Below are 25,840 nucleotides of genomic sequence, written 5' to 3'. Positions count from 1 at the left end.
CATGTGTATCCGAGGTATAAGCGCCACCACTGGTCGGTGGATACTGTAGGCTATTTATATTAATAGGCTAACTTACATTGAACTTCGGTTTTAGCATAAGTCAATATTGTTTAACATTGCGGAAATTAGCATTGCGGCTAGCGTTACGTATTGCTTACATTACGAACATGATCACTGTTCTGCCCCTGGCAAACATAGAAAATAGGTTTGGCAGTTTAGCGCCATCTCTGGTCATTATAGGATATCAACAAAAAAAATTTGGGTCATTTGCAGCAGCTACAGCTGGCTCGTGTTATTGTTTATTGTTTCCACGGCAACAAGAGCCGCCTCTGAAATAATTTATTTTTTAACATTGATAATACAAGCAACACTACTTTCTTAATCTGAAATCAATATCTATCCTTGTATTTATGTTAAATGTTGCTTCATCAATCACCACCTCAATCATAAAGATTCCATATTAATATAATAATATGGAAGATTCCATATTACAATAACGTAGGATTACAGCACAGTGTTCATGGTAAACGTAGGCTACTGCAGGGGGATAAATTAACAATAACCATGCCGAGAACATAGCCTTATGTATCGTTCATGAAATGCCTCACATTGCCGGCCAAACTGGCTAGCGAGTTTTTATTAACACCCGCCAAAATGAAATTTAGCCCGCATTTGGCGGGTTGGCGGTTGTTAATTTAGAACCCTCCTACGTAACGCTTGCCGCAATGCTAATTTCCGCTTTGTTAAACACTATTGACTTATGCTAAAACCGAAGTTCAATGTTAGTTAGCATATTTATATAAATGGCCTACAGTATCCTCCGACCAGCGGTGGCGCTAATACCTCGGATACACATGAAAAAAAGGCCCTACGGAGGAATCCTAAATGTATATGAAGGAAAACTAGGTTGCGCCTATATTCACCCAATAAGAAAAGGTAGAACCCCAATAGGTGGCTTTTCAGCTTCGTTACTTGGCCCCCCAACTAGTACATACCACTTTTGAAGAACTCCAGGTGGGCGTCTTTGTGATGGAGAAGTTCCACATCATAATTAGCTGATGTGTTGGCATGCTGCTCCTCCTTTATGTCCATAGTGCAAGAGGAAATAAAAGATCAGCAAGATATAATTTTCAGGCAGAAGTGCAATCTCTGGCGTGCGTGCGTTCGCACACACATCTGCTTTCATGTTCATAAGGGTCCAAAGTGACAGAGCAAGATGCAACCTCACTCTTCTCCATCCAGAAGTGTACGTGACTCAGTAGATAACATTACAACAGATATATAACATAGGTCCATGTGAAACGCAGAGAAATTTGTTACCAAGTAAGGGGAAAAGGCATCTACCTGCCTGCCACAGCCATGGACATTTTCACAACTCAAATGATAGAGAGCATGAGGTAGTAAGTGATGAAAGGTTTACAATTACAGTAGCTCTAAAAATCAACATCTACTACTCAACACAGCACAGAGGACCACAGCAAGACACTACAAAGGATGGGGGAGAAGGATGGGGCAGCGACCAATTGTATCTCACTAGAGATCTTATTGTCAAAACGTAATCAGCATATGGTTGGGATATGAAGGAGAAAGTTTGGACAACTACAGGATGCATTCATTCCTGCCCAAAACTTTTTATGTTGATTTAGACCGGGGATGGGCAGCTCCAGTCCTAGTTGTGTACTTTTGTTCTAGCCCAGCACCAAAATTGTGTATATTGATTGGTCAATTTGGTTCTTAAATGTCATCAATTAGGTGTGTGTGTGTTGGAGTTGGGCTGAAATCAAAAGCCTACATTCAACGTTGGGGCAGATCCAGGACCAGAGCTGCCTGTTCTGTCCTCGGCCTTTCTGGGATATACAGTCAGGGCCAATCAAAGTAGTAGAGTATTGAGCATTCTGCGGTCCCTTGGGTGTGTGTGAGAGTACTGACCTGGTCGCAAACATTTAATGTGGGCTAGCAAAACAGAAAATACAGAATGAAAACAGCAGCTGTTCCTAGAGAGTAATAACAACATTGTGATGTGATGGATTAAACACAAAAAGGCAGTTAAAAAGTTAGGCTTAAGGCCTGATGAAATGGGCTGAGATGTGTGCAGTATGATTAACATAATGGTATGCATTTAATATGGTGAGAGAAACAGCATCAGGATATAAGTGATCAACTGGAATGGTCAAGCAGTCAGGGCTCGACATTAAGGCTTGTCCCGGGACAAGTGGATTTTTTTGTAGGGCAAGTGGAAGAAAAATGCCCCACTGGACAAGTTAAAAGTCACACAAAATAAAATGCCATGTGACTTCACATTATGTTCCACTCATTACGTCTATTTTACCGATTTTATTTGACCGAATTCTGCATTAGCAAAACAAAAAAAGTGGCTTTGTCCCAAGATCTCTACAGACCTTGCAGCTAATTTAATGCTCAACAATTGAACGGGGGCATATTACTTGAAAGAGGAATTATTTACTGTGTCGTCTCAGTTACACTATCAGGGCTTTGGAAAACTGTGACTTGCTCAAGTAGGCTAATGGCTAGTAGAAAATAACATTTCATAATCATTTCAGTAAATCAAGCAGTCTTTGAGAACGGGTTCTTCAAGCCAGGTGGCACATTAGACCAGGGGCTCATCTCCTGTTTCCAAAATGCATCACAAACTGCTTGAGAAAGCTGTTCTACTATGATAATTGGTGATGAAAATAAATTATGTTCAATAAAATGCAGCCTACATGTGTTTATTAACTGTTTATTAGATTAGTTAGGTTAGTTGATAGAGCTGTGCTGATGGGCTTGCCTTGGTTGCACTCAAACATTAGCCTGGCTGCCAGCCCAACTTCTCCCCGCCCACAAAAAAATGTGGTCGGGAAGTTGGGTCTGGAGGGTCTCGTAATGGGGACAACTACAGAAAACCAGAATCGGGACGGACCAATGAAATTGCCAGGGCGGGCTTTATACGATGATGGACAGATGATCAACAGTAAGGTAATCAACAACGTCACGAAAGAGCTCTTGGGTTGAATTCGTTTTCAACAAACAACATATTACGTTGCTCTGATTGGTTGTAGGTCTATCCAATTGAGCGAAGAGGCATTTGTTTTACGAGTTCGGTTGAAACACGCCCCGTAGTCACAGCCCAACGGAGAGTTTTCAGACTCATATTCTGACTAGAATTATGAGTATGACAACATCAGGCTACTCAAACATCGTAGTGTGACGACGACTCTTTCCGACATCAGTGCTTGGCCCGGCATCTTCCGCATTAGCTAATTCTGGGGACACAGTACAGGATACTCGGGCCGATTTTGCCCCTTCCGGTAACGTTCTGATTGTCTTGATGGTTCTACAGATTATTTTATCCGATGTTCCCTTGGTGTGAGTTGTGTCAAGAGTGACCGAATCTGCCTTAGCCTTTGTCGAGGTTTCCATTGGGACTCCTTCAAAATACATTTTCTCTGAAGCAAACCAGGCAGCTTCATAGCTGCATCCATATTAGCACGTCATGTTTGATGTGATAATTTCATACACAAGGCATACACACAAGTTCGAAGACTCGTTCTCGCCCCCTACAGTGCAATTCGGCTAGGTATACATCCGCGCTAAAATATCAAGGTGAAAGTCATCATAGCTTGCGTAGTATAGACCCAGCTCCCAACCCAACTTTGAGAATAGATTAACGGCGATATTTTTTATATCGCCCGATAAGAGTCTCACGTTAACGTATGTATGTATACAAATATATATATATATATATATAAACTTATATGTATAGCTAAACTGTATCTTAAATAAGATATAGCCCCGAGACGAGCTTTCACGGGTGTTCGCGTGTCAATGTTGCTTCACTCTGTGTAGTGTGCCTGCGCCTCGTCCATTACTGTTTACAGGACTACTTGGTTGACATTGCCTTCTCAGCATGAGAAGTACAAGGTTTGGCGTTAGACCGTGTGAACTGGTTGAAATGCGAATGTCTCACGGCCAATGTGTGAGAGTTGGCAGCCCTGTTAAAAAGTGTAAAGCCTACTTTATAGTTGAATATTGCCTGATATACAGTATAACTACGTACATTGAATCGATACAAATGCTGCTAATGCTTGCTAGGTTCACAGCTGCCGACGCTAGCTACAATCTCCAACTGTACTTGTACAATGTGCTTGTCCAAAGGACAAGTGCCTCAAAAACTTCATGTCGAGCCCTGAGCAGTGGTCTGTTTTTTGGGATTGAAATATTATATTTGAAGGTGATTTGTGAGGAGGCGTTTGGAGACTTATCCACATGTCAGATGGTCTATAATTAGTAAAATCTAAAAAAAAAAAATATCCTGAATGCAAACAAGAAACACATCAGAAAGTCTTAGGCCGAATCCCAATACTCCCCCTTACCCCTTCCCCTTACCCTTAACTTACCCCTTCCCCTTGGCCCTCGAAAGTAAGGGGTAAGGGCTACATAGCCCTAGGAAATGGGACGCCACTTGGTTACAGGTACGTCATCTAGCACGTATCGATATCTCCAAAGCAAGTAGCGTTATGCACTGATATTAAACGAAATTCGCTGCTAATGGAGTTTACTTAGAACTGTAGACATGCTAGTCAAAGAAATGCGGGACTGTTGTGCAATTCAGAACTGTAAAATTAACGTACCAAACTAGCGATTTTTAGAAACGTTTCAATTAGGAAAATGGTTGCAAATATATATGTTCATGACTGTATATAACACAAAACAAGACTGTAATAATTTTTTTATCAATTAATTAAGCCGATAATATAACATTTATCGGACTCTCTGGATGATTTTGGTCGCCATTGTTGCCGGTCGCGCAGTTTTCACATAGCCCTAGGTTTCAAGTAAGCTCCCGATCTTACTTGGTTTTAAGGGGTGTATACCCCTTAGTCTTAGCCCTTCCCCTAGCTCCAAAAGAGTATTGGGACACCACTAGCTCTCACGGGAACGCGCAAAACTAAGGGGAAGGGGTAAGGGGTAAGGGGGAGTATTGGGATTCGGCCTAAGATTTGGTAGTTAACTGCTTGTTAAGGGCTTGTCGTCTGGGAAAACAAACTATTATTCATATAAACTACAAAAAAAACTGGAGAGAAAAAACAGTGGACCTCGTTGCAATGCCTTCAATAGCAACTTTTAAATGCTTACCTTAGCTAATTCAGTTTTCTATAATTAATTTGCTTTGTATGGTTAAAAGAAGAATGTGCATGAAACTGGATTGGGGCAGCACGGAGACAGCAAAAGCGGCAATATGGAGAAATACAAAGTTTTACAGCCTGTTTTAAATACATAAATACTGTCTCATCTAGCAGTCAAATTCCTACTAAATAAAAGCATAAAAATACACCTATAACAACATATACCTGCACCCTAACACATAAATTACTATAATAAGCAACCCAGAAACCATTTAGGCTTTTAAAGTCTAAGCTTTTCAAGCAAGGCTTGAAATTGCAACCATTTTGTTGACATATACTCCCGAAATTGTGTCTGTGCGACCTAAAATATATATTTGGGAGCATCTGTGCAAGTGCAATTAATCGTTATGTTGCTGTTTTAATTTATTTGCAAAACACTTGCTGAATCGTTAATATAGCGGAACAAGTTATTCCTTACTCACTGCGTGAGAACGTGTGAAATGGTTGAAATGCTTGAGACTTAAGAGCCCTAATTAAACTTCATTTTTACATTCTAAACTTTATTGCATATTTTAGATTTGTTGATATTAGCCATCAGTCACGCCTTGTCACTGCACTCCGTTGTCACGTGACATAGAGCTAACTAGCGCACAAAATTAATCTAGAACATAGTTTTTTTGTTGTGCTCCTTAATATTTGATAGGGTCCAACATTTTTGCCGGTGCTCCTACATTTTTTAAGTTGGGAGTGCCAGTGCCACCAAGTAAAAAAGTTAATTTCAAGCCCTGGACAGGTGAAGAATAAAATAAATCTGAGCAGCGATAACATACATGACTGCGGTTTGAAAGCAAGCTTTTATCTTCAAACTGATTAACCCAGGTGATTGGTCTAACCCCGTTATAATGGAGTGGGTTTGAGGGAAGTGGGTGTAACTGAGGTGAATTAGTAAAGTACAACCTGCAGAAATACACAACACTACCTTCATGGGTATGTTTGTGATGGTTGTAGATGCCAAGTCAAAGTGTTGCTGAACCAGAACGTTCAGTTTAGAGGCCAGATGCCTCCCTGCCCGTACACTGTGGACCTCACTAGTCAGCAGGTGGGACACCTATTGAACGGGAGGAATGCTGTCATTCATTTTGAACACTGACTTCCCCTTTACCATCAAGTAATATTAACAACATTGTAATTACATATGAAGTGGGTGTTGTGGGGGCCATCAAGGAATAGCATACTGGCCAGAATCAAATGCTACTAAAAAAGCTGTGCACATTTGTTCTGATTCATGAATAAGTACATACACATTCAAAAAAATAGACCTTAAGGTCCATTAATTGTCACCCACCTCTTTTTTTGTCCGATCAGAGACCAAGGTGTCCTCGCCCTGGGGGTAAATGTGTACTAGAACCAGCTCACACTGTTGGATTGCCATTAGTCTGAAATGCAGTCAAAAACATTTTGTAGCAATGACCCTCAAATAATAAATAATTGTATGTAAAAACAAATTCAGTCAGAGAGTCAGGGAGTCAGATGGCTGAGCGGTGAGGGAGTCGGGCTAGTAATCAGAAGGTTGTTGGATTGATTCCCCGCCGTGCCAAATGACGTTGTGTCCTTGGGGCAAGGCACTTCACCCTATTTGCCTCGGGGGGAATGTCCCTGTACTTACTGTAAGTCGCTCTGGATAAGAGCGTCTGCTAAATGTAATGTAAATTCATTAATTGCCATCCTCACTTGGCACAATAATGTACACATGCAAACACACCTATCTGAGCCAGCTGCCAGTTTGTTTTGCTCTAGGATCGTTTCCTGGACGTAATCCTCTAGCATTCGTACATGAGTATCACTGCAAAATGGACAAAAGGGAAAAATAAGTTTGACAGGAATGATATGCTTAAGTTATTGAAGTCTTAATTAAATCATTTTACACCCAGGCGTAACACTTCAGGCTTCAATTAGAAATAACCGCCTTGCTGTTTTATGCCTCTGCCAGTCAAGTGTCAGTTTCCACCCGTCTGTCCAGACCTGTACAACACATACAGCAGGGCTCGAAATTGCGACAATTTTGGGAGCATATGCAACCAAAATTGCATCTGTGCGACCTCAAAATATATTTGGGAGCATTTAAGCAAGTGCAAATAATCATTGTGGTTCAACCGGATTTCATTTTGTTACAAAAAAGTGTTTGATAAAGTGACCGGTCACCGTTCTATCCAACGTTGCATAACCAATGAAACTTAATCTTTACATTCTTAACTTTAAAGCAGATTTTAGATACATCATCATATTACCCAGCCCTAACTTCAGTCACATTTTAATCGCCATGGTTGACTTTTACGGACAATGAGTGTGATGGCACAAAAGTGAGTGTAGGTGACGTTACCCACGCAGTTACTAATCACTCACAAACCCTCCCCCCTCACACACATTGGCCAAATCTGGCAGACTCGCCCTCCTCAAGTCAAATTTGCAGGTTGCACATGCGCAAGTAGTTGTAAAAAGTACTCACGCAGTCTGGAGCCCTGCTATTTGGTTAGGGACATCCAAGAAATAGGTTAATGTGCCTTCCCCTGATTTTTATTTGTATTAATTAAGGATCCAATGGTCGGATGTTTGCGTAAAATAGTATGTCAATACATGTAGACTAAGAAGTATCATATTTGTTGCTGTTAGTTATCTACATTGTGCTGTATAGGGTGGTATGCAAAAGCCATATGGTTTGTTTGGCAACGCCAATTAGCCAGCCATAACAGTTGTAATTTTTTTAATCTTCTAATTAAATAGAAAACTGTACAGTCATGTACCTGAACATTATGGCTGCAACAAACGATTATTTTTATTATGGAGTAATCTAATGCTTATTTTAACGATTAAATTGACAAGACCTTCGCCCATGTCATTCACCGTTTAACTGTATTAACAAGTTACTGCCTGACTGATGCAGCATTCTGCCTAATAACTCATTTTATAGATCTTAATGAATATGAAACAGAACAGATTTGGAGCTAGAAAGCTGACAAAAGTATCTGAATTTGAATATGACAAATCTGAAATATTTGTGTGTCGAATTTCATAAAACTGAAATATTTTGCTGTTGAATATACAATATCTGAATTATTTATATGCCGAATTTAATAAAACTGAATTATTTTGATCCAAAAATACACATTTCTAAAATTCAGATTGCAGGAATTCAGATTCTTGAAATTCAGATTGCAGGAATTCAGTTTCTTGAAATTCAGATTGCTGAAATTCAGATTGCGGAAATTCAGATTCAGATTTTGTCTGAACTAGGCCAAAGGTGAAACAGCTTGCCTTCACAGGGAAAAGTAGACGATTTCAGAACAACCAAATCTAGACATTCTCTGACCGAATTTTACCCCAGAACAAAAGCTAAGAGTTGTTCGTTGAAGGAAGAGTATGGAGCAAGTGCTTATGAAACTTGTAAAAACTTGTGTCTTCTCCTCTGCCAAAATCGGCAGTTACTGTTACCAAGTGAGTCGAGATAGAGTCAGAGGGCGGCGGAGACCGATGGAAGACGCGGAACAACTGTCAAAGCTATAGCCTATATATTTATGTTCGGTTGTTCTCTTTTCTGTGTTGGAGTTCTTTTAAGAGCTTGATGGCATCAACATGCAGCCTGATATAAAATCATGAACTTCAATTGTGTCTCTTATTGTTGCCCACACAGAAAATCCAGGTTGAATCAAGTCACGCTAGCTAGCTACTGTATTACTAATAGCCAATTTTGGATGGTCAAGCATATTTTTCATTGTCTCCTTATTCCTATCAAAGTCAAAGTTCAGCCTATAGGCTATGTTCATTTCCTAAGTGACATTTCAGATCGGTTATGGATAGTGAAATATTTGCTGTCTGAGAAATCGGACATAGTATTTAACAGCATAGATATAAGGAGTTATCTATGGTTAACAGGATATATCTGTAGTGCGGCCGGGTGTGATTGGATTCATCGTCCACACGTCGTCTGGAAGTCAGTTTCGATCAAATGCCAACGATCTCCATACTAGATCTTGCTGACATATCTTCAACACATCGGGACGTATGTATGCTATCCCAGATACGTATGTGTGATCTGGGTATTCCTCCAACTAGCAACTCAGTTTGTTCTGAGGTAAAGTTCGGTCGTTCTGAAATCGTCTACTTTTTCCTGTGAAAGCAAGCTGTTTCACCTTTGGCCTAGTTCAGACGAAATCTGAAACTGAATTTCCGCAATCTGAATTTCCGCTATCTGAATTTCCGCAATCTGAATTTCAGCAATCTGAATTTCAAGAAACTGAATTTCAGCAATCTGAATTTCAAGAATCTGAATTCCTGCAATCTGAATTTTAGAAAAAAAGAATTTTGGATTAAAATAATTCAGTTTTATTAAATTCTGCACACAAATAATTCAGATATTACATATTCAACAGCAAAATATTTCAGTTTTATGAAATTCTACACACAATTATTTCAGATTTTTCATATTCAAATTCAGATACTTTTGTCAGCTTTCTAGCTCCATAAACAGAAGGGTGAGTGATAAGACGTTTTATTATAACTACTGTATTTTCATAGCATTATTCCAATAGGTGTTTTGTGTAGCATTAACACCAATGTTTTTCTGGGTGACATTTTTGGTTTTGATATTTTTTACTTTTTCAATTGACCAATACATTTTTTTTACTTAAGACCAGCAAAATCAAAACAGTCCATCGTTGAATCCAAATGTGTGCCAAATGTTCACATTTGTACCAAATTTGAATAAATTCCCTCAAGGAATTCTTGAAAATTACACTTACAAAAATGGGATGGACGGATAGACAATCAGAAAACATGGCCTGCAGATGCATAAAAACAGCAGTACAGAGTGTTTTTGGTTGAGCAAGGTTTCTCACACACATACCTCTTTGCATTGGTGAGACAGATAATGCGCCCTCTGTTGGCAACCCTCTCGGCAGTGTCCATAAGAGTGGTGCGCGTCTCGTGTTGTAACTCTGTAATCTTGCACAATGACTCCACTGCCGCCACCAGCCCATGCAGGACGCTGCAGCACTCAGGGTCTTCCCGGGGATTAGGTGGCCCTACAGCCGCCAGGGCTGACATGAGCTAACACAAGGATAAAGGAATAGGGAAGGTCAGAAAAAATAAGGTAGAAGTTAAACGAAATGTCTCATTATATGGAAATGAAACTCATCTTAAATGTTTTTTTCTGCTCATTCCAGTCGTTGGCCGAAGTAAACTGGAAGCGGAGAGGAGTGACCCAGGGTTCTGTGTGCTTTTGGCACATATAGCTAGATGTGCCTAGAAGTGTCGGTTTGGTATGTGCAGAATAACTTAAATAGCATTTTGGTGGCCAGCATCCTTTCTCCTTCTTAAGCAGTCCCCTCTGGCAACATTGTCCACCACCCAAAGAGAGTACAGTAACCAGTTAGTACCCGTCGGGACACTTGAGGACTAAAGCAAACAGACTATTTACAGCCCACCGTAAAACAACATGCCTTCTGGATCCCATCCTCACTACCTCTCCATCCAAGTTTGGATCCATCTGATATCAGCAACAGACAACCAGTATCTCTATAATTTACAGCTGTTCCTGATAAGCTATCTGATTTCTAAATTAGAAATACCATGCTGAACCACCACCACCAATATGGATTCAAAGCCGGACAGACACGGTTCTGGTGGTGATCGGGGCCCCATGGGGATGAGGGACATGACGTTTTCCTTTTTAAACTATGTTGAATTAGAATTACATTATTAAATATAGCTGCAAGCAGCAATTAAGGGGCCAAGCAGCAGAAAAGAAGGAAAATAAGTTTGCTGAAGAAGCAAAAGTAAAACTAATACAAAATAGATTTTTTTATGCATTATACCTTTTGGCCACACGGTGAAAAAATTGATTACCTTCATGGCATTGTGCAAAAAAGGTATACTTAGTTTTGTAATAATAAGCCAATGCGTTCAGTAAATATCATTTTAGGAAAAAAATCTAAATGGCCGACGCCCAAAATGGCCGACATGGGAAAGTGTAATATTTTAGGACTTGGTATGCCACAAAGAATCAGAAGAGTCCAATCTTGTGATTTTGGGTCAAACTGTTCAGAATTTATGATGCAAGAAATCCAATGCGCTGGCAAGATGTAGCAGCGTTATATCTACAAAGCACAAGAAATCTGACTCTTCTTGAGTATAAATCCCCTGAGAATGAAACACTCATACCATTGTGATTATACTGCTAGACAGCTACTGTGGCATACCTGGCTTCACTAAACAGATAATCCATTCTCACAACATGCTTGATGACTGTGGCTGGATTCGATCCTATGACCTAGCGTTTCAAAGGAACCTGGTTATCCCAGTGAGCGATTCTCACTGCTGTGAATTTCTGTGTTCAGTTACTGTATAAAAAAGTAAGGCGTTTCTCCTGTGGCTAGCGTTGTTAGATTTGACCCAAGTATAAATTTCTGTGTTCAGTTACTGTATAAAAAAAGTAAGGCGTTTCTCCTGTGGCTAGCGTTGTTAGATTTGACCCAAGTATAAATTTCTGTGTTCAGTTACTGTATAAAAAAAGTAAGGCGTTTCTCCTGTGGCTAGCGTTGTTAGATTTGACCCAAGTATAAACAGCTGTAATTCAGTCATATTTTGACATATCAAGGAGATAGTGGTTGGAAGATGATTAGATGACATGCTTGTGATGACATTTCCAAAGTTACATCTCCATACGGTAAACCAGGGGTGGGGAACCTTTGCCCTCTGCCAAGGGCCATTTGGAAATTTATAAAATCATTGGGGGGCCGTACAGAATTATCAACTTAAAAATGTGCCTGCTATATTTGGTCAAACATTTAATTAACTCACGCCTAATGTGATGGCTGGAACTGCTTCTCTTTGGTGAGGTTTGTGATGTTAGCTGGCACGGATGCAGCCTGTTTTGACTAGGGGTGAATTGAACATTTCCTGATTACGGAAAGGGATCGTATTATTTTTTATACTGCTACCATTTTTTAGACTGCTTATCGATCTGAGTGTTAATCAGGCGCGGAGCCATACGTCGTAAACATTCGAGTCTTAGCCTAAACCAACAACGTATTCTGGGTTTGATTTGCTAGAAAGGAATTCCACACTTAATGCGAGCGCGCATTTATTTTTTGGGGGTACATTGGTACGCAACGCTGCGCGCCTCCACGGTCCTCTTCCACATATTAAAATAGTGCTGCTGCCAACCAATGATGCACCAAATAATATGGTTCCTGCAGTGCCATGCCGGGCCGGACCAAATGATTTCGCACGTTCCCCATGATTTCCGACGTTCCCCACCCCTGCGGTAAACCATTGCAGTCATGGCCTCACGTCCGCTTTAGCGTACTCTTTGTCAAAATCATTTGCGCGTTGTTCATGAACGGTTTGACTTATCAATGAAATTCTAAAGATTTTTTGTCGGCATAGTCTGAAGATGATAGCCTGACGTTATCATACTCATAATTCTAGTCAGATATGAGTCTGATACTGCTCCATTGGGCTGTGATTTCAAATTTCAAAGAATGTCAAATTTTTGGCCCAAAAAAGCACATAAATAATTTATCCAATCTGACATTAGACTTAGACGGCGTCAATGTATCTCAAAGCCAGCTGGTAAAAAATCTAGGAGTCACATTGGACCCAGACCTTTCGTTTGAGTACCATATTAAGCAAACCACCAGAACCGCATTTTTCCATCTACGTAATATTGCCAAAATACGAACATTCCTCTCAAAGGATGATGCTGAAAAACTAATACATGCTTTTGTTACATCCCGATTGGATTACTGCAATGTGTTGTTCTCTGGCCTCCCAATTACCTACCAACATTTTTTACAGCGGGTGCAAAATGCTGCTGCTATACTATTGACTAAAACAAGAAAGTTTGATCATATAACATCTACTCTTATCTCTTTACACTGGCTCCCTATCCAAGCCAGAGCTGATTTCAAAGTTTTACTACTAACTTACAAATCTCTGCATGGATTGGCACCACTGTACCTCTCCGGTCTCCTTGCACCCTATTGCCCCGCTAGGACTCTAAGATCTCAAGATGCCAGCTATCTGGTAATACCCAAAGTTAAGAAAAAAACAGCTGGAGGTAAGGCGTTCTCATATAGAGCACCTCTTCTCTGGAACAAATTACCCATCTCAATTAAGGAGGCTGATACGGTTTCGACATTTATAACTAGATTAAAAACGTTCTTGTTTAGTCAATTCTATGACTGTTAAAAGGAAGTATGTGTGTACTTTCTATGTAAACCTGGGGTGTGTGCTTGCCTATGTGTGTATCACATGTCACTTTTAAATTGTAATTATAGCTTATGTTCACATTGCCCATCTAGATGTTACAAATAAAGTAAACCGGTTACTGTATCTTGTTACTATTATAGTTTTTATTACTAGTTGGAGACAACGGGGGACTGGTTGTTTTCATCCTTATTCGTATAAGTATAACCTATTTTAGAGTTCTTTCCCCTGGAACAGATTTCATGTTCCAACCGAGGGGGGCTGTCGCTGTGTGGGGCTGCATCAAATACCCTTTTTAGCTCTGTTAAATTGCTGCACTAGTCCACACTTGACCGGTGGGGATCTCATTCTATCATGACTGTAACTGTTAGCTGCTCCTGGCATTCTCTAATCCCTGCTCTCCTCTCTCTGTCCCCCCCCACACATTCCCTGTGGTGTGGGGGGTTGGAGCTGTCAGGACCTGCTTGGTCGTCGGTCTGCCAACGTTGGACCAGGTCGTCACCCGGAATCCAGTCTCCATGACGGCCAACAGCGAGTTTCCCGGTCCCATCCAACGTCTATAAAGGCGAACAATGGGTTTTGGTGTTTCAAAACCCATTGACACTCTCTCCTACCAAACGTCTCTGGAGGAGGGGATCCCTCTCTGAATTGCTCCTCCCAAGGTTTCTTCCATTTTTTCTCCCATGGAGTCTGGAGAGTCTGAGTCTCCATCTGGGAGTTTTTCCTTGTCTTCCTTGAGGGTTTAGGTTGGTTGAGGGGCAGTTCTATGGGCGCATGTGAAGCCCTCTGTGACATACTTGCGTGTAAAAAGGGCTATACAAATACATTTTATTTTATTTTATTTGATTATGGGGCGTGTTTCAACCGAACCCGGAAAAAAAAGCTTTGCTGTTTGGCCCCTAATTAACTTCCCTTCCAGTAAAGTTAGGTCTGTCAATCATGGAGTCAGGGGGATGGCTGAGTGGTAAGGGAATCGGACTATCAATCAGAAGGTTGTTGGTTTGCTTCCCGGCCGTGCCAAATGACATTGTGTCCTTGGGCAAGGCACTTCACCCTACTTGCCTGCTCTGGATAAGAGCATATGTGTAATGTAAATGTATCACACTAAAGGTAAAATTATGAAAGAACCATTGCTTAAGTTTGGGTCCAAGTCATGTAATGTATGTACAACCAGCATAAAGGATTAATTTCACAGTGCAATGTGATGTGACATTAAACTATAAATATGATACTTGAATGCTAATAAATTAGAAAGTGATCAATTAATAGGGAACCACCAACAGCTAATCAAGAAAAACAACTTGATTTAATTTAATAATGGCTAAATTCAGAATGGGTAAATTCTTTGTCTAAGAGTAGAGCAGCTGAATACCAGTAATAGAATGTACATCCATTTAACATGACACAGAATGTATTGATAGTTGCAAACATGCAATGGAGAGGCATGGGATGCTATGAATTCAACATACACAATGGTTCAAATTAAAGGGCCGATTGACTGGGTTTTGGGGTATTTCACACTGTTCCTTAAGGTCTCCGAATAGGGTATGTAACATCGGTTGGGTTGAAAATGGCCCGGGTGCTGTTCTATGCCCCCTAATAGATCCTCTGAAATGTTCCAGGGAAAAAACACTAGCTTTTCTCCTTTTATGGTATGCTCATTAATATTTAGATAAGCTGCGCGCTGATTGGTTGGTTTTCAACGAGTGAAGCTGGGGAGCAAATACGCAACACGGCGAAAAACAGCACCCACTGAAACACCGAAGGTGGAGAACGTGCAAATAAAAACGTGCAAATGAATCTATTGTGTCTACACAACACTGTTTTCAACAGATTGATTACATATCATTTGAAATGATCACATTACTTGTTTCCACTTCTGTTGTTGAAGCAAACTGGATTGACTTGGGTGGGTAAAACAATAGGCTAAAGCTTAGCAACCAAAGCATATCGTGATTCTACTCGGCTTCAGTTAGCTAGCTCTAGATATCTTGCTGAAAAATAACATGACAATGATCTGGACAAACATGCATCGTGAATTGTAGATTTACAAAACACAGGTTATTTATTTGAATGAAACACAGTCAGGAACATGAATCAACATTAGCCCCATTGCCAATAAACTAGCCTAAATTATCACACATTATACCTATGCTCTTGCGTTAGAAAGCTAAACTAGTTTACATGCCTAGCTCTACAGTCTGGGTGTTACTAGTAACAGTTACTAGCAATGCTAACGTATCCTGTATCTAGCACCTGCCTTTCTCCAGTTCTTTCAAATAGATTATCTAGACAGGCGTTAGCAAAAAGCCAGACTCAGTAGCGGTTAGAACCGAAACTGTCCTGTCCTGTAGCTAGTGGTATGTGCCAGTGGAGCGAGTGGTATGTGTCAGTGCCTCCGCTGGCACATGACAGTAGCTAGCGGTACGTGACAGTCCCTCTACTGGCACCTAGTGGTATGTGCCAGTGGAGCTAGTGGTAAATACCAGTGCCTCCGCTGGCACATGACAGTAGCTAGTGGTACGTGAGAGTGCCTCCACTGGTACATGACAGTTACTGTTCTGTTGATAGTGATACGCAAGTTTCTCATGGCAGTTGCATTGGGTGTATTGCAGCCAACTCTATGATTGCAGCTTTTGTTTATGGTCATGTAGACTAACTGCCCCGCGGCCATTTTAGAATAGGAGAACAGGCTATTAACTTTTATTTTTTTAATATGTGTGGCGGCCTGCGGAAACCCGTGGTAAATGCACCAGAATGCGGGAAATTGCATCTACATCTTAAAAAAAATTATAGGGGAGAAACCCCCAGACCCCCCGCATAATGTGTCCCCCCCACTCTCAAAATGCTGCTGACGGCCATGGCTACAGTACTGTCTTCAATGCCACAACTATGGCTAAACTTTATTATGTCTTATTACACGGCTGTTCTTTAATGCTTTAGAATGCTCCATTCACTTGAATGGGGCTTCCCAACGTTTTGCGGTGAACAATTTTCTCATATTTGACCGTTGCTATGCATATTTGACCGCTGTCAAGGGAAGCGGCCTTTTTGCCTCAGTTTCACTCGGCAGCTAGCTTGACTCTAGCAAACTGCTTTTGAATTTGCCATGTCCACCTAAATTAATTTTACTTTTTGGGGGACTTATTTTTCCAGTTAGCAGACGGTACTATTTGAATCGCAATTCCATCTGAAATACTGCCAGTGACAACGTTGTAACGGTGCGTTCACACTGCAGTGGGGCGGGCAGAGCGGGGCGTCGTCTTCCAATTCATTTTCAATGTAACCAGGCGTTAATGCCCGCGTAGGTCATTGTGGGAAGGCGAGCGGGGCGTCGACGCTCGCGTAGGGTATTGTGGGAAGGCGAGCGGGGCGGCGAAAGTTGGATTTTTCTCAACTTTATGTAAATAGGAGAGTGAAAACGCCAGCGATGGCCAATCGGGTTGGTTTTTCTTGTTTCTTGTAACGTAGCAACTGTTGGTCATGGTAAACATTTCTAGGTTTGACAATTCCAAGATGTATGTGTGTCTTCATACCCAGTATTGTATGATACGTCTATGTTCGATTACAGAGACATAAACAAAAAAAATGATGCCTGGCGCAGGGTTGCTGAGGTTGTCGGCGTCCCTGGTGTGTTGTATTTTGTACTTTAATTCAGTTTCTTCACATTACAAAACTTTCTTCTGTGCTAGCTGCATAGTCTAGCTAGCTCACCCGGCACAGGATTGACATTCAACGCTGAATTGCTGGCTGGCAGCCACTCGCTATCCATACAGTGAATGTGTAGTGGCAAGTCATAATCTAGCGATTGATTTGCAAAGATTTCGACTAATATAATAAAAGGTTACACATGTCAACGTTTATGTCTGATGCAATTGAAGCAAGCAAGCACACCCTACAATTTCCCCGGAAATTGTACCCTCTGTAGTTAACAACTATATTAACTCAAAAGTATCGAAATGCAAATGTAGTAATGTACATACATTGACTTATTACAATTAATTATATAGGCACTAGGAGGCACTGATAACAACACAACGATGTGCATTAGAGACGTAGGAGAGTCTACAACGGTGGCTTATGTGCACGCTTAAATTCAGTTTCTCTGAATAAAATAATTTGTTACTAATTCATTTCGTGTGTACAAGTCTGCTTTACAGTCACACCATTACACTATATGCAATATGATGTCTAAATTGACTACTTTGTATGGTGAGCTTGTAGTGAGACATCAAAATTATGGTATGGAGTCTGTTAGCGCAAACAGTTTAACTTATTTTTTTTAAATAAAAGTTTATAGCCTGTTCTCCTATTCTAAAATGGCCGCGGGGCAGTTAGTCGCCATGACAGTAAACAAAGGCAAGACACCCAATGCAACTGCCACGATTGCGTACCACTATCAACAGAACAGTGACTGTCATGTACCAGTGGAGGCGCTGTCACGTACCACTAGCTACTGTCTTGTACCAGCGGAGGCACTGGTATGTACCACTAGCTACTGTCACATACCACTAGCTCCACTGACACGTACCACTAGCTCCACTGACACGTACCACTAGCTCCACTGGCACGTACCACTAGCTCCACTGGCACATACCACTAGGTGCCAGTAGAGGCACTGTCACGTGCCAGTAGAGGCACTGTCACGTACCACTAGCTACTGTCATGTGCCAGCGGAGGCACTGACACGTACCACTCGCTCCACTGGCACGTACCACAAGCTACAGGACAGTACAGTTTCGGTTCTAACCGCCTCTCGCCAGACTGCTGTTCGTTTTCTGGCTATTTTTTCGGAAGCTTCCCTTCTAATGCCGACTACAGCTAGTCTAGCTAGAATAATTTGATGTGTGTAGAAACGTATTTAGCATTCTACCTGGTATGCTATATACAGGACACGTTAGCTGGAAGTACATTTTGGGGCGTGACAAAGATACAGACCAGAGCCAAAAAGGGCGGTCCCCCGTCCTACGTCACACCGGCGGCTTTGTTGAAAAGCTAGCGTTTTACAGCCAAATTTTTTCTTTTTGAGATTTGCATAGGAAAGAGGTGTCAATGGACTTTGATATTCACTGTATGTTCATTTTACCCACCGAACTGTCATTATTCAACTATGACAAGGTAAAATCGGTTTTGCAATCATTTGCCCCTTTAAGTGTGAATGACTAAAGAAACAAAAGGAAATATAGCTGCAAGCAGCAATTGCAGATTCCTCCAAAACATTGCGCACCATTGAAAAATGTATATTCTTCACAAATTGTCACTGTATAGAAAAATCCATCCTGCAGACTTACCGATGGGATACCAAATCTGAAATGCAATACCATCAAGATCCGCACGGGTCTTTGCTTCAAACCAAGGAATGAGTGGGGGCTTAGTCAGTCCACAATCTCCTGAAATGTTGTTTGTCCATCTCACCAAGCTTGCGCATGTGTTAAGGGGCTCTGGCCCCTTGTGTGTGTGACAATTTGGAGCACGTGCAGTGAGGAGTAGAGGGACAGAGGATTTGGTAAAACAGTCCTGGCAGTTAGCCAAACATGCATATGTTTGGTTGCTTTGTTGCTGATTTTGATTAGCTGTACCGGACATACGGTTATGAAAATCTGAGGAATCTTCTGGGGAAGATTGGACAAAAATTGTAGGAGGAGTAGCAAAAAAATCTGTTTCCCAAATCTTTATTGTACAAAAAAATCCAATATGGCAGCTGTTAGAAATAAGGCATATCTAATGAATTTCAGAATTTTGGGGAAAAAGGGATGCAAATGGCGTCACTTTGAAAATGGGCAAATTGGGGTTTGGCCTGTAGTGCCACCTTCTGTCTAAAGTGGCCCATGTTTGGTATGGTAGTTACTAATGTGCTGCAGGTTCACCATGCCAAATGTCACAACTTCTTAAATTACTGGTCAAGGGGCTGCCATTGACTCCCATGGAACTACCACAAGGGCCTCTGTTGTGTGTGCGTCTCAAAACAAGTTTGCGCATTTTGAGACGCACACACAACGGCTGAGTGTGTGAGAATTTGGAGCGCGCACACGCTGAGGAGTAGAGGGAGAGAGGATTTGGTGATTAAGCCCTTTAGCCAGGCATGCACATTTCAAATATTCACAATAAATCTACTTTTCATCTTACATTCAACTTTTTCTCAGATTTGTGTACTAAACATTCTTCATATGAACTTGTGATTGAATCTGAGTATCAGTTTTTGACTGGCTGATGTGTAAAGCATTATTTTAGCGTTAGCAATAATTTCAATTTGCTTTATATCAATCATTTTTGGAGATATGAAGTTGCCTTTGCACATAGTAACATGTTGTAGTTTCTTCCACCGATATACCAAGTTTGGTGTTGATATCTAAGAGATTTGCTGAGATGTTATCCAAATTCCAGTTTGGTTGCTTTGTTGCCGATTTTGATTGGCTGTACTGGATTTGAAAATCAAATATAAAAGTAATGCTAGCATGTTAGCATTAGCTTATTAGCGCAATTCGACGATGACGTCACGTTGGGGAGTTGTGGAGCAGAGTAGCCTCAGTCTAGTACTAGAACTATGGCGACTGACCGGGATGAAGAAGAGGTGGCAAGAACCATTAATGTATATGATGGCCCGCAGCCGGCCGTCAAAGCCAAATAAATGATTCATATATCATTTATTAAGTGATTCATTTATTAAACGGTTCATTGTACTGAGGAGAATGAGTGGAGAGTTGATTAAGTGTTCTCCTGGTGAGTTGGTATCATTTAGCAACGCAGCAACAACCTCTGGAGCTCGTCTACGAACAGCAGTGCACATATACAATTTATTTTTACTGTCAGTGAATAGCACCGAGTGGAAGTCAACGTTTTCTTTATGTCTAGTGATCATTCAGTGCCTGACATTACTTTTTGAGGCACTACACTAGCCTACATTTACGTTTCACTTTTCCATGCACAAAAGTCACGTCTGGATAAACACTGTGCCTTTGTTTGACGAACGAAGATGAGCTGTATTATTATACAAATGATAACAATTGAGGTGTTATAAAAAAACGGTATTTGTTACATTAGCAGCAGAATTAAATACTTTTTGTTATGTAATGTATTGCAGCTTCGTCCCAATATCTCTACAGACCGTGCAGCTAATTTGACTTGAACGGGGGCTTATTACTTGAAAGAGGAATTATTTACTGAGTCTTCTCAGTTACATTATCAGGGCTTGGATATACTGTGATTTGCTAAAGTAGGCAAATGGCTAGTAGTAGAACATAAAATGTGATAATAATTGCAGTCAATCAAACAGCTGCAAGACCAGTGAAATGTTATATACAGCTAGCAAACTAACGCAGGGTTCTCAAGTTTTGAAGAAAGGCAAGAGTGACATTTCCCCCCCCCGTCCCCGTCAGGGGGTCAACATTTATTAATTAATTGCTTTTTACCTGACATCTTTGAAAGGCAGCAATGATTAATGCATCCATGGCCAGGATATAACAAAAAAATATGACATTATTTTTAAAGTCAGAGGTATCGGACTTAATAATGTCCCGCTCTGGATTCGATCCTGACATCCCAAGTGCCGCCACTACCAACTACGCCAACGAATAACTAGATATCAAACGTTGCGGGTGGCTTCTTATTTACCTGAGGAGTGAGTTTCACCGATACACACCGGCTACATCTATGAACTACTTGTTCTGAGCAGGTGTTGTCAGTGAACAGGCTGTAAAACTGTTGGTTAAGAGAAAAACTGGTGCTAATTATCTGGGAACCATTTTTTCAACAGAAGTCAAGTTGTCATTGTTTGTGTGAAACGAGTTGTGAATTTGTTGTAACATTAAAACAGGAGATCATGACTGTGCTCAAAGTGATGCTCGAGCTTCAGCGGTTTGCTTTGTAGGTGAACAAAACTTTCGGAAGACGTAGCAGAATCACGAAAAATTACAGGATATGCTTTTTTCCCATTGGTTGTTGCATTAAATCGTACCCAGATACAATGGTGCTATTTTCCCATTGGCTATTGTATAGACCCTTTCTTTTTTTTGTTTGGCTGATAAGTGGCAGGCTCGACTAAGAACTCCAGGGGAGACGCGCTTGACTGTCGTTTCCATAGTGAGAGTGGGGCGGCCAGAAGAATTTTGGTTGGGTGCTGCGGCATATTACATTTATTATAAATATTTTTTTCTGAATGAGAAATACAATGTGTGGCGGGAGGGCGTTACTAAAGACCGAAATGAGTGACTGTCACTCTCAATGCGTGACACTTGAGAGCCCTGCTAACGTTAGCTAGCATCGCTAACGACATTGGCTAACTCAACTTCAGTAGGCTATCCTCAGTATTTGCAAGCTGTCCAGTGCAAGTAACATGCCATTTTATTTTGTTTGAGTTTAAACTTGTCCAGTGGGGCAAGAACATTCTCTTCCACTTGCCCTACAAATCCACTTGTCCCGGACAATCATGTCGTTGTAGTTCAGATAGACTACCGGGTAAACGTAGCTCTATCTAGGTCTAGAAGACATCATGCTAGCTATGGGCTAGCTATGGGCTAACTTGCCAGTCCCACCTGTAAAATCCCCCCAAGATCATCCCAAATTAAATATTTTCCCCGACGTTGTAAACACCTTTCCAATTAGATGTCCCACGTTTTGATGGTACTAGCAAAGCCCATATTAGACATTCTTTGGTACTAGCCTAGTGTTTTTTCTAATCGATTTCAATGGTCTCAAAGCAGACTTTTGTCTGTTGTCTCCCCAACGTGACGTCATGCAATGCATTGTGGGGGAAAGAAAGTTCATTGCAAAAAGTAGCTACTTTTTCGTATTATATTGTGTTTTGTGACACCCAACAACATCAAATACAATGGATAACAGTTTAAATGTTTATTACCAACAAGCAAATGGCACAAATTCGTTGGAAAAATGTACCTGCGATATGGACTTTAAGTGGCTTCGCTGCTTCGCTGCTTGGCCACCAATTATACCACCAATAACAATAGGTTCTCCTACCGGAGGGAACCCTAATAACAATAGGGTTCTCAGACCGGATAAACCCTAACTAACAACCTCCTGACGGAGGAATCCTAAAAATTACAATAAAGGGGGTTTTAGTACATTTTAGTCATTTTTAGTCATTTAGTAGACGCTCTTATCCAGAGCAACTTACAGTAAGTTTGTTTTTTGTAAATGAGGAATAAGTGAACAGAGTAAACCCTTATCTTGTGAGGCATTCATACAGGCAGCAGCATGTAAAGGCATCGAGTTTCAATGCATTTTCAATTATACGGGGAGTTGGGGGAGGAGCACCTAGGCAAGCAATTTGAGTATTGTGAAATTTAACAAATATTCAACTTTTTGGTGACTTGGGGCACTTAACAGATCGATGGACCCAATATGGGAATGTGGTGTTTATATTCATGCACTCTCTAATCGGCCCAGTGTTATATTAAAATGTTTCGCGTGGTTACCGAGTATTCAAATAAAATGCTGTAGTACAAATAAAGCCATCTTGCATGGCATATCAACAATGTCATTATTATTGTTAATTGTGATGTCCATGCGTTTGGACTGCTTGATAGTGTAATGGTGACAATAACGTAATGTAAAAATAATTTACCTCTTGAGTGCTCTGGTCTCCTTGCCTCCAACTGTTCAGGACATGAAACTCTGAATCACTGACAATGTAATTGACCTGAAAGATACCCATTGTCACAACATTACATGAATAGAACATTACATGAAGAGAAAGCGGTAGTGTAGTTTGGATATTCAACTTTTATATAACAATTATGAAAACAAACATCTGATTCCTACGTACAACCATATTAATTTAATTAGACTTTGAAGACGATGTGATGCGTAAGAGGCAAAAGCTCACCAGTTTGTTTGTGGGGTATACATCATAAAGGATGCGGCAGTATTCCATGGAGCACTCTACGGCACAGGTCCATAGGGACTTGGATACAGGAGCCAGTGGTATAACCCCCTGTGCACGATTCTTGGTAAGCACATCACACTCTACCTGTTGACGGCTGGATTCAGCCATGTAGGGGCAGTGGTCAACCACAAATGCAGTTTTGTGCGAGACCGAGAACATCATCTTCGGTTCAGCCATGTACAAAATCTGTTGGGGTGAGCATGTAGAGACTACATTTGAAAGTGGTCAGCCAGTGTTAAGTTGAAGTGAATCAAACACTAATTTAATACTATTTCGCTGACACGTAGGTAACTAACCTTGAGTAAATTGACAAGATGTGTTTGATTGACAAGTTTTATTTAATATGATTTTATAATAATTGGCACTACTGCCAATTATTTCCCTTTTGGTAGATATCTTTCCATGATCACGTGCATAGTATTTAAAGACAGCTAAGGGAGAATCGTGGCATTCCTTAAAACGAAGAGATTCCGAACTCACTTGGTCTTATACCTAGTATGTTGTGTTAACCTAGTATGAGAAGGCCTAGTTAATCATGTAACGTTTGGGTAACTTACCTAGCTAGCTAACCAGCTCCTTAACATTTTCAAACCAAAATGCTTTTAATGATAAAATACCTAGCACTAAACATATTACAAATACATGTTTGCAGCTAACTTACCTTTCCCTGGAAATGATCCATTCCTTGCTAGTCTGGCTAGCTAGCCACTTCTGTAGCTAACGACGTTCCCAAATAATTGCTAGTTAATAAGACTAGCACTAGCTTTGTTAGCAACGCTGGATTGTTAGCAAACTAAACTAGTATAGCTAGCTAGCCAGCGTCCTTCCTAGTATACAACGCTTGGTTAGTGCTAGCTAGCCTACATTAATTAAATGTTCAATAAATTTGGTTCGGTACTAGTACTGGTAACGAGTATGGAAAGAATCAGCTGCAGCTGCAGTCTCCAAAAACCCAAACAAACAGGTGACAGCAGTGACAGAAGATACTTTTTCAATAATATTATTTAGTGAGGTTTTCGGGAAGACTACGATCATTCTGGCTAGCATCCTAGCTGGTTGGTTTTCTATCAAATATGCTCGTGCTTCTACTTTCGATTTCATACAAAGGTTCCTATCTTTGGAGCTGAGAAACCTGATTAGATTGAGTAGGCCTGTAGACCTAATATAATCTATAAATTAGAGTATTGTAATTTGCATCATGTGTGTATTCTTATCTATACCAGAGCATTAATCCCTCTTCTTTTTCTTATTTTGATTTAGCAGTCTGAATGCATTGAGGCACATTATGATAGTATGTGTAATTTGTTTATTATGCGTAACTTAGTAGATATCGTATTATTCTGTTTATAACCTTGTGGATCCGTAGCTAGTGGCCATAGTTTTTCTATTTTGCAATCCGTGTTGACAAACGCAAATTCGCTGATCTCCCAAATAAACGTACCGGTTTATTTATTTATTTATTTTTTTTTTTGAAAAATGTATTTATTGAGTTTTAATTTTTTTTGGCAAAAGAAAAGAAAAAAACACCAAAAACAGACTTAATAGAATAAAATAAAATAGTACAATGTAAAGTATAAATAACAATACATATATAAAAATAATATACATATACGCATACATGGATACCGACATATTACATTATGAGAAAAAGTATGTAAATGTACGCATACACATACACCCATATATAAATGCTTAGATAAGTAATAAGTTAACAGAAATATTAAATTTTAAAAAGGATATTCAAATGAAAATTTAAAAAAAAAAATTAAAAATAAGTAGGTACATTATAATGCATTTATTATCCTCTGCGGGTACTACATAACCTCAAAAGCAGAAGTTGTACTTATCCCTCCTCCACTTCATCGAGCATCTGAGAGAGATCATTGTCCCTGATGTAGTTAATGAATGGGCCCCATATTACTTTAAACTTCTCTTGTTTGTCCCTGAGTGTATAAGTAATTTTTTCTAGAGGCAGACATAAGGACATTTCTTTGAACCATTGTCTAATACTTGGTCTCCCATTGCTTTTCCATGTTAATGCAATCAATCTTTTGGCCTGTGATAGGCAAATGTTTACAAAATTCTGTTTTCCACTACTTATATTATGTTTCTTTGGATAGATGCCTAGAATAAAAAGTTTAGGTTCTATTATTATTTGGATTGATAGAATGTCCTGAATTATCTTTCCAACTTCATTCCAGAATTCAATTATTCTCGGGCACTTCCATATACAATGAATAAGTGTTCCCTTGTCGTCCCCACATCTTGTGCACAAATCTGGAATATTGGGATTAAATTTATTTAGTTTTTCTGGTGTAATATATACTCTCATTAACCAGTTGTATTGCAGCAATTTTAACCTTGTATTGGCAGTTTGAGACTGAGCATTCTTACATGCAACAATCCACTCTTCATTGGTAATTTCCCTTTGTAGATCACCTTCCCATGAATTTAGTTTAGAATCTGATGATTCAGGTGAATTGTCACTCAAAATATTATAAATAGCTGAAATAATTTTTTTTTCGAAGGGATTTTTAATTAGATTATT

At 40.2% G+C, this 25,840-nt stretch overlaps 1 protein-coding gene across 1 annotated transcript in view; it reads right to left on the bottom strand.

The window, feature by feature from the left end:
- The window catches only part of ints13 (integrator complex subunit 13), a 50,158-nt gene extending 25,784 nt beyond the window's left edge, over positions 1-24,374 (bottom strand). Inside the window, exons 1-8 of the mRNA XM_047017682.1 lie at positions 23,954-24,374; positions 23,233-23,478; positions 22,972-23,046; positions 10,027-10,229; positions 6,889-6,969; positions 6,472-6,562; positions 6,106-6,234; positions 996-1,080 (exon numbers count right to left, since the gene is read on the bottom strand). Coding sequence (XP_046873638.1) covers positions 996-1,080; positions 6,106-6,234; positions 6,472-6,562; positions 6,889-6,969; positions 10,027-10,229; positions 22,972-23,046; positions 23,233-23,478; positions 23,954-23,974 — 931 coding nt within the window. The 5' untranslated portion in view covers positions 23,975-24,374. The remainder of the gene's footprint in view (positions 1-995; positions 1,081-6,105; positions 6,235-6,471; positions 6,563-6,888; positions 6,970-10,026; positions 10,230-22,971; positions 23,047-23,232; positions 23,479-23,953) is intronic.
- Positions 24,375-25,840: the final 1,466 nt, after the last annotated feature.

Source organism: Hypomesus transpacificus, unplaced genomic scaffold, assembly GCF_021917145.1.
Source record: "Hypomesus transpacificus isolate Combined female unplaced genomic scaffold, fHypTra1 scaffold_62, whole genome shotgun sequence".
NCBI classification, from domain to species: Eukaryota; Metazoa; Chordata; class Actinopteri; order Osmeriformes; family Osmeridae; genus Hypomesus; species Hypomesus transpacificus.
Note: the sequence above shows the minus strand (reverse complement) of the source record. Positions and strands in the feature narration are given on the sequence as shown.